At 38.0% G+C, this 9,953-nt stretch overlaps 1 protein-coding gene across 2 annotated transcripts; it reads right to left on the reverse strand.

Moving 5' to 3' along the window:
- Nucleotides 1–8,441: 8,441 nt before the first annotated feature.
- Nucleotides 8,442–9,953, reverse strand: LOC106311273 (paired amphipathic helix protein Sin3-like 3). 2 transcript variants are annotated; one of them, XM_013748483.1, is made up of 4 exons: nt 9,868–9,953; nt 8,895–9,316; nt 8,684–8,785; nt 8,442–8,571 (listed from the first exon to the last, which is right to left on the reverse strand). In XM_013748483.1, exons 2-4 carry the CDS (start codon nt 9,150–9,152, stop codon nt 8,443–8,445), a joined length of 489 nt encoding a protein of 162 aa, XP_013603937.1. In that variant the 5' UTR covers nt 9,153–9,316; nt 9,868–9,953; the 3' UTR covers nt 8,442. The 2 variants fall into 2 exon arrangements, with proteins under 2 accessions (XP_013603937.1, XP_013603938.1); XM_013748484.1 differs by lacking the exon at nt 9,868–9,953 and having other exon boundaries at nt 8,895–9,348.

The raw sequence follows: 9,953 nt of genomic DNA on the forward strand, positions 1-9,953 counted from the left end.
AGTGGTCATATCACTTACCAAATGGGGAGGAGTGGCTAGTCCACTACTAGTTATTTATTCTTCCACCATTGAGTGCTTATTGCTTTTGTTTCCTTTAAATACACCATGTATGTTACACAATTAAACATACAATTCAATACAAACATTTCTTTCATTCTCTCAATCTCACAAATTCTCTCATTCTCTTAAATTCTCAAATTTCTCTTCTCTCTCAAATACTTACGGTTACTTCACTCTTTTTTTACTTTGTTCGTGTGCTTCATCACGGTTAAAACACTTAGAAGCTCTCATAATCCCACAAATTATCACCAACCACCTAGTTCTCTTGCTTCGTTCACCTTTATGGAATCGTTATGTCTTTCAAGACATATAAGTTGTTCAAACCCGAGATGGTAACTCTTGTCTCATCTGTGAAAGAAACTGCAGGACTTGCAACAAGTCCTCGTAGTTTATACACATACACATACACAGGAATGTAAATTATAACTATTCATCATCCCCTGAGGGATGTTAAACACTGAGGTAACTAGTGACTTCTCTATATAAACAAAAAGATCATTGGCTCTTCAACTCAAGACTAATGTAACAATATTGGTGGACAAAGATTACAACAAAAGCGGGACGGATGAAACTAATCATAACACCTTTTCTGAAGAGCCTTTTGGAAAAGTACGTACTGGAAGAGAACTTTGCATGGGTTTTGCTTTCGGATTAAGAGAGTCCCTCCGGGCCTGCTAAAACCGGAAAATAACTAAGACCAGAATATATCTTCTTAGGTTTAAAAAGTAAAAGGCTTTGTAAACCTTCGAGTTTTTCAGCAAGCGTGTCTTCTCTACAGATGTTGCACTAGATTTGAAAAGCTGAGCAACGTGAAAAAAACATAAGCAAGAGTTCACACACATTACCTACATGTTTGGTTTGGTTTGGTTTGGTCATGAGAGAGAGAGAGAGATATTACCTCCTTTTGTTTGTTTGTTCTCAGCGGTGTTGTTTCTTTTGAGTCCATAAGATGAAGAACGAATAGTACTAGAACCACTTCTTCTCTTCTCCAGGTGACTTGATTTTGTAGGTCTGATGTTTAGGACAAGAACAGAACTTCAAGACTCGAACATGAGATGATGATGAGTTTCAGTACAAACAAGCAAGCAACTGCAAGTTACATGAACATATATGTACCTGCCATTTTCCTTCTGACGTGACAGAATACTAGTTGCCTTCTCAGGATTCTGGTTTACGAGTAGCTGATCAGTGAATATAATCTTTCACGATCGGTGAAAACCAAAACACAAATTGAATACTAGGGCTGGACACGGATCAGATATCCGGGTTTTTGAAGGTATTTGTGATTTGCTTCGTATGTTACGGATATCTAATTTTTCGATTTGCTTTGCTTCGGAAAAATATGGATATCTGGAAAAACGGATATCCGAAAAATAAATAGATATTTGCGGATATTTAAGAATACTTGCGGATATCTCATTCGCTTTGATTAATACAAATAATCTTAAAAAATTAATACAAATTTATTTTTTAATATATTTTTTTGCATGATATACAAAATAAAAACTAAAAAAAATAGTGAAACTACATATTTTGTAAATTTTAAACTTAGTTAACAATTATAATAACACAAAAATTAAGAAAAATTTTATAATTTTTTTATAAATTTTTTCTCTTCTTTTTTATGCAATACTTTTATATAAGTAATAATGTGAATAGAATTTGTCAAATCATATGTTATAATAATAATTATATAAACTTATACATTTAAAACATTAAGCATATTCAAGATGTATATATATTTATATATTTCCGGATCGGAGCGGATATCCGCTTCCCAAAATTTTGATATTTGTGATTTGTTTCGATTTAAACGGATATTGATTTTTAGTATTTGCTTTGCTTCGAAAGTTTAGGGATATCCGAAAATTTCGGATCGAATCGAGACGAATAACGAATCGAATCAAATTTAACAGATAAAATGTCCAGCCCTATTGAATACTAATATACCTGCTTTAGCTGCTCGTTGACACAACTTGTGAAGTCATAACTCTTTTGAAATGTTTTAAAAGCACGTTTCACAATGTATTTATCTCCCATTCGCTCCATAATCAACGACTTTCTAGTGCTTGTAGGATCGGATGCAGATGGAGCAAGACTCATAGACATATGCAATGACTTTGGATAACTCCTTGGAGAACTTGCATCCACCTACACAAAACCATAAGATTGCTCACTATTTAGCTTTAAGGTCACACACTCCCACCAAAGGATACAATACTATTGGTTAAAACTAAAACCATACTAAACAATAAATATACAGACTTTGGAGACAATGTCATTGGTAGTTCTCATAATCCAAACGCATAAACAAATACAAATATCACATAAAGGTCCGTGCTTTCTCACTCAATTAGTCTACGATGCTCAAGGCAACCACATCAAACTTCAATGGAAGCAACAACATTGCTAACACTCAAGATCATGACATTAAACAATTCAGTCTCTCACCTTCAAGACAAGAACATAGTCTCCACGTTTGAAATAGGCTGGAGACTTACCCGACCTCCATGTAGCCGTTCCCATTCCATCTACATCATCAAATCCCCGGATCAGCTTCGTCTTGTAGAGTGAATCGGCGGCGGCGATCTCCATACGCCGCATCCGAGTCATGTCGTCGGAAAAACGAGAGGATCTCCGGAGGAGGATGATAAGAGATAAACGTCACTTTCGTATTATAAATCCAAATCAGGAATCCAATGTTCTAAACACCAATTCCTACTCAGTGATATCCTCCAGCAATGGAAATAAACAAAGATGAGATATCGTAACACAGAGAGAGATAAGAGAGAAGATAGTTTGTAACAAACTTTTACAATTTTGAATAATGAAAAGATTAATTGTCAAGTGACTTATATATTTGATATCTTTTCTTCCTTCTTCTGACGTGTCTTCTATACTTCTTTTACTATATCAAATCTTCCCATTCCCCAAAACCTTGTTCTCAAGGTTTAAAAGCAGGGAACCTCTTCTCCACATCAAACAAGAACTCCCATGTTGCCTATCCTCCGGTTGGTTAAGCCATTTGATCAAGACCTTTGTCACAGCTCGCCCTTGCCTCTTAACCATCTTCCTCTCAAGAATGCGTTCCGGTTCCTTGATCAACACATCAGAAATAACAGAAGGGAAAACCGTAGTAGTCTCCACATTTCCCATAGCCTCTTTCAACTGAGAGACATGAAAAACAGGGTGGATTTGAGACCCACCAGGTAGCTCCAACTTATATGCGACACTCCCACATCTGTCCACAACCTTATAGGGACCAAAGTACTTAGGAGCCAACTTCTGTTTAGAGCGACCACCACAGAACGTTGACGATATGGTTGTAGCTTTGCATAAACGTAATCTCCCAATTCAAAGCTACGGTCAGTTCTGTGTTGATCGGCAAACTGCTTGATCCGATGCTGAGCTCGTGATAAATGAAACTTAAACATCAGCAACATGTCTTTTCTGTCACACAACCCCTGATCAACCACTGCCACCTTCGATTCTTCCGGTAAGTAAGGCAAGTGCTGTGGTGGTGGTCGACCATAGACATCTTCAAAAGGGGTAGTCTGAATAGCCGTGTGAAAATTGGTATTATACCAATATTCTGCAAGAGGTAGCCACTTACTCCACATCTTAGGCGTGTCACTACTCATACACCGCAAATATGTCTCCAGACACCTGTTCACCACCTCTGTCTGCCTATCGCTCTGCGGGTGGTAAGCACTAGACATATTCAAAGCCACTCCCGGTAGACTGAACAACTCCCTCCAAAAGTCGCTTAAGAAAACTGCATCACGATCACTAGTAATGGACTGAGGAAACCCGTGAAGCTTAAAGATGTTGTCCAGAAAAGCCTGAGCCACCGAGGAAGCAGAATAGGGATGAGAAAGATCCATGAAATGAGCAGCTTTACTCAACCTATCAACTACCACAAAGATCACTGATTTACCGAAAGACATAGGAAGTCCATCGATAAAATCCATAGAAATATCTGACCATATTGAATCTGGAATAGGCAATGGATTCAATAAACCAGGATAGGCAGAAGTGTCATACTTGCATTGCTGACAAACGCTGCAACTCCGTATGTACTGCTGTATATCCTTAATCATACCCTTCCAGTAAAAAATGTTTTTAACTCTTTGATGAGTAACATCTCTACCAGAATGACCTCCCACACCTGAACAATGCAACAACTAAAGAATCTTGTTCCTGATCACCGTATCCATTGGTACCACAATCTAGCTTTTCCTCTTTAAGATATTATGTGACCAAGAAAAGTGTTTCTTCAAAAATGGTTTAGACTTCAACTCTTCAATTAACTCCTTTACTGCTTCATCTGTTTCATAGGCCTGCTTTATCTGCTGCATCAAGTCACACTCTAGAACAAACAATGCCATATGTAATACCTCCGCTCCTTCAACTCATGATAAAGCATTTGCCACGACATTCTCCTTGCTTTGACGATACCGAATCTCATAATCAAACTCCAACAGCTTCGGTAACCATTGTTGTTGAATGGGTGTGTTCAAACGCTGTTCCAACAAATACTTTAGACTCTTCTGATCAGTCTTGATAACAAAGTGATTAGGCAATAGGTAATGGCGCCATTTTTGCACTGCAAACACCACTGCAAGTAGCTCCTTCTCATAGATAAAAAGGTGGAGCTGCTTGCCCTTCAAATGATGACTAATTTACGCGACATGATAACCCTCTTGCATCAACACAGCCCCTATTCCCTGACCACAAGCATCAGTTTCCACGACAAAAGGTTTGTCGAATCGTGGTAAAGCCAACATTGGTGCTTCACACAAAGCTTTCTTCAAAGTACCAAAAGCTGTCTCCGCTTCTCCAGACCACTCAAAAGAATTTTTCTTCGCTAAAACTGTTATAGAGCGAGCTATCGTACCAAAGCTCTTCACAAATCTTCTATAGTACCATACTAAACCCAAAAATCCTCTCAACGCCTTCAATGTTGATGGAGTCGGCCATTCCAAAATGGCTTTAATCTTCTGAGGATCCGTTGAAACCCTCGTCTCTTGTATAAAATGTCCCAAATACTATACCATATCTGTAGCAAACGCACATTTACTACTCTTTGCAAACAGCTGATTCCTTCTCATCAGCTCAGATACACTCCTCAAAGATCGACATGTTCCTCCAAAGAAGAGCTGTAGATCAATATATCATCAAAAAATATAAGGACACACTTCCGCAATAACTCACTGAACACCGTGTTCATTAAGCTCTGGAATGTCGCTGGTGCGTTTGTCAAACCAAACGGCATAACCAGATACTCAAAATGACCGCTGTGAGTTTTGAAGGCTGTCTTGTGGATGTCATATGGATCCATCCTCACCTGATGATACCCTGCTCGCAGATCGATCTTAGAAAACACCTTTGCACCCGGTAGCTCATCCATAAGATCCTCTATTAACGGAATAGGAAATCGATCTTTAACTGTCATACCATTGAGGCCTCTATAATCCACACACAAACGCCAACTCCCATCCTTCTTTTTAATCAACACCACTGGAGAAGATAGAGTTGTCGTCACTACTATCCAAAGAATGAATGCTGATCTGAAACTCAGTATCACTCTGTTGGACCATGATCATGGAAACTTGTACGATATCATCCTTGTCCAAATTAAGCTTTTGTGCCCTCAACTCTCGTACAGAACCTTGAGTAAGACCATGGAGCAACACAAACTTATTACCCCTCCGAAACTTCATCGTCAACTGTTGAAAGTCCCAAGTAATAGGACCCCACTGCTCCAACCATTGCACTCTCAAAACCATATCACACCCTCCCAAAGGAATAACCATAAAGTCGGCTGTGAAAGAGTTATGTTGAAAGCTCCATTGTAAGTTGTTGATCTTTGCACTAACCCCCAATTTACTCCCATCTGCTACTGCCACTCTCGTAGTACCAGCAGGTAACAACTCACACCCCAACTTCTCAGCAACCTTCTCATCTATGAAATTGTGTGTTGAGCTCGTATCAATCAACACAAATAGCGTTATCTTCCCTGAAAATCCCTTCACTCGCATAGTTCTATACCCCGAGACTCCTGTAACTGCATTCACAAATATTTGAGCCATATCCCCACCATCTTGTTCTTCAATCATCTCTTGTTCCTCCGGAGTTAATTCATCCTCATCCTCCACTTCCATCACAAACAACTGCGTCTTCTTATGCTTAAGGAAATGACCAGGCGTGTACTTCTCATCACAAAAGTAACATAAGCCTGCTGCACGTCTTTTACTCATCTCTTCTTGAGTCAGAAACTTCTGAGGTTGAAGCTCCTTTGATTTGTCCTGAGCCATTGGCGGAAAAGGTTTCGTATCAGCTTCTTTCTTGTGAGATAGTAACCCTTTCCACGCAAACGCTTGCTTCCCTTGAGACCATCCAGTTTGAAAAGGCTTCTTTGGGTGTGCCTTCTCATACAACCTTCCCAACATGAGGCATTGAAGGACTGACTCTGGTTGAAACATACGAATGTGCATTTGAGTGTCAGTGCGCAAACCAGCCAAATAAGCACTAACAAGATAATGCTCAGGAAGATTGACTCTAGTACGAATCAACTCAAACCTCCCATGATACTCCACTATACCATCTGTTTCCTGCAACATTTTCAACTCAGAAAAAGGATCATCCAACAATTCATTAAATCTCTCCATCTGGCCTATCCTGTAGCAGATTCCTGTGGTTCTCTGATTGTAACACTGCACGATGCCAAGTAGCGGCAAGGCCATCAAAATGCATCGAAGCCAATCCTACTTTCAAATCACCAGGTGTATTATCCATGTAGAAGAACTACTCCACCTTACACAACCAATCCTTCATCGCTTCACCGTTAAATCGTGGAAAATCTAGTTTCGTCAAACGCGTCATTCCAGAATAGTGATAATGCATACATGTTCTTCCTCTCCCCGGATCTGGCTACATCATCGGAGGAAAACGCTCGGGATTGCGATTATCACCAGTCGATGATTGATCCTTCTGATTCGCGATAAGACGAATTGTCTCTGACATGTCGCTGATGTGTTGATCGAGTTTCGCGCTCAACAGCTCCGATTGATTCTCCAACTTGACTTCCAGAGCTTCTATTCGAGCTCCGAAATCTCCTTCCACCTCACGAACCTTCGCTTCTTTCATTTGTGACTGTGCACGAATCTCCGCCATCGTTCTCCGTAGAATCGTCGAGGCTCTGATACATTTGATAAGAGATAAACGTCACTTTCGTATTATAAATCCAAATCAGGAATCCAATGTTCTAAACACTAATTCCTACTCACAGTGATGATCCTCCGGCAATGGAAATCAACAAAGATGAGATATCGTCACACATAGAGAGATGAGAGAGAAGAGAGTTTGTAACAAACTTTTACAATTTCGAATAATGAAAAGATTAATTGTCAAGTGACTTATATATTTGGTATCTTCTCTTCCTTCGGCTGATGTGTCTTCTATACTTCTTTTACTATATCAGAGGAGGTTTCGACGGAGCGTGACGGCGCGTCGCATTGGTGGGATGTGAGAGTGACGGCGGTTTCGATTGTGATCGGGGTCGTGTCTAAGGAAACGTGGCGGCGGAGGGAGGGAGGTAACGCGGTGGTCGCCGGTTTGAGGAAGGTCTTGGATCGGAGAGAGAGTCATCTCCGACAAAAAGATCGAAACTTTGTCGAAGTGAGAGAAAGTTAAGTAAGAAGCAAACGTTGCTTTATGATAAAGTCAAACTCTTTATGGTTTATTCCGACAGAACGTAACAAAAAGGAGTCAACTTTTTTTTGTGTTAAATGTTGCAGAACAGTATATGAGTGAGTGAAAAGGACTTGGCTTTACAACACGTGTAACAAAAAGATCTTCATCAAATTGCCTTTGTTTCTTTTTTTTGGTCAAGAAAATAAGAGCCAAATCCCGAGAAAAAAACTCAATTCCATTCTATCTGTTGCTGTGTTTTTTTTCTATCTGTTGTTGTTGTGAATGAACAAGTTTGCGTTGTTTTGGTATGATCTTCCAGTTTGCAAGTCTTTTGAATGAAGCATCTCATCTACTCTTTGGTTATCACAGATAAATGCTCAAGCAATTTCTTGATATATTGACAAGTTAACGAGAATAATCACTGAAAGGTGTATTATTGACTCTTATGATAATTAAAATATAACAGGTTTAAATTTATATTTTAATTATCATAAATAGTATATTATAGATAGCGATAAACCATACTGTATCATAAGATATTGTTGTATAACACATTTTTTAGATCTTTCGATTTTGTGGATCTCCCAATATATATATATATTTTTCGTTTCAAAATATAAGATATAATTTTTTAATCAGCAAAAAAAAGAAAAAAAAACTATAGTACTATCATAGTATTCCACCTATTTATATAAACTGAAGCGATTGAAATAACATAGCAATCCCTCCTTCACGAACTGGACCCTTTGACGAAGCTGGCAGAAAGCAATTCAATTCCACAAGCAAATCGGGATGATCCCAAAACAGTATGCCAAACTGAGATACCACATAATACAATAAAATAAAGACTAAGAAAATAATTGCAACATTGGAAAAACTTTTAAAAGAGAAGAAAAATACAAAATTGTATAACACAATGAAGACTTACTCGATGGTAAACATCAATGATGGACTTGCTTCTACTTGTGTACATGTTTAAATTGTGTAGAAATGCTTTATGTACGTGAACATCATTGCCCTTAAACCTTGCCTTGCAAATAAAAATAAAAAAAATTTAAGAGAGACACGTAAAAGAAAATAAAAGTGGAACAAAAGCAAGTGTTAATTAGCACATAACTAAATGTTGTATATATTTTCACCTTAACCTTCTTGGCAAAACTATATGCTTTTATGATGGTAACAGGTTTCTCCTTCTTACGCTGGAGTGTGGTTTTATTATAGTCAGAGGATAAGAATGTACCAAACCCCAAATTTAACTCTTGATGACCTTTGAACACTTCCTTCAACCTCGTTACAGCACTAGATATGCCCATTCTACAATTCGACTTAATCAGAATGTCAGAACCATATAGTTTACATGATCTAGGACAAAGGGTTGAGTATAAACTGAAAACCATACGTGTTAGCTGTACATTCCTTCAAGATGTCAACGAATTCGTCATACTTTTCACGCTCGGTTCTGAAATGTTTTCTTTACCGCCTGCGTGAATGCAATTGCTTCATTGATAGTTACCTTATTTACATTTGCTCTTCCAACCATGGTTTGAGATTGGTAGATGGGCTTCAATCATAAAGAATGTAAAACAGTATTTAGCAGCGAATCTATAAGAAAGTTTGATAACATCTCAAAGAGAACTACGATATGGATATTATTTAAGAATGATTTTGAATCCTTGAAAAACCCCAAAAGATATATGATAAACTCATTATCAACAACTCAGTTATTAATGCTCTTCCAAAGTCAACAAAAGCTTAATCATTAAGAACCACATGGACCAGAAACTATACATGAGAAGTAGCCAAGTCAAACAGATTAACCATTAGCTTATAAGTTTAAATATCAACCTCAAACCAAAAAAAAACTTAATTCACCAATTAAATGATTAGAGATAACATATATTACACTTCACCAAAATTTCCATCACAGATGCAAAAAATAATTAAAAATCGAAGCAGATCTCATACTGTCATACCAACGAGAAAAAATACAACAAGCAGCACATCTAGCAATTACAAAAACGATCCAGTATATTTGATAAAACTGCAATGCTCAAAAGATAATAATTCACACAGAACAAAAAGCAAAAACGAAGAGAATGATCATATAGTTACCGAATTTCAGAGCAGAAGAAGGCTATGAGAACAAGCTTATAACACGATCACAAAGCGGGAAAGGAAGATCTTATGATTTCATAAAG

This window comes from Brassica oleracea, chromosome C8 (genome assembly GCF_000695525.1).
Source record: "Brassica oleracea var. oleracea cultivar TO1000 chromosome C8, BOL, whole genome shotgun sequence".
NCBI classification, from domain to species: Eukaryota; Viridiplantae; Streptophyta; class Magnoliopsida; order Brassicales; family Brassicaceae; genus Brassica; species Brassica oleracea.

What these genes read in the sequence shown, in the direction of transcription:
- LOC106311273 (XM_013748483.1), bottom strand. Translation starts at nt 9,152, where the DNA reads ATGGTTTTCAGTTTATACTCAACCCTTTGTCCTAGATCATGTAAACTA. An exon ending in GTTTTGCCAAGAAGGTTAAG is followed by an intron (nt 8,786 to 8,894) that starts GTGAAAATATAT and finishes TTTATTTGCAAG; the next exon opens with GCAAGGTTTAAGGGCAATGA. An exon ending in TCATTGATGTTTACCATCGA is followed by an intron (nt 8,572 to 8,683) that starts GTAAGTCTTCAT and finishes GTGGTATCTCAG; the next exon opens with TTTGGCATACTGTTTTGGGA.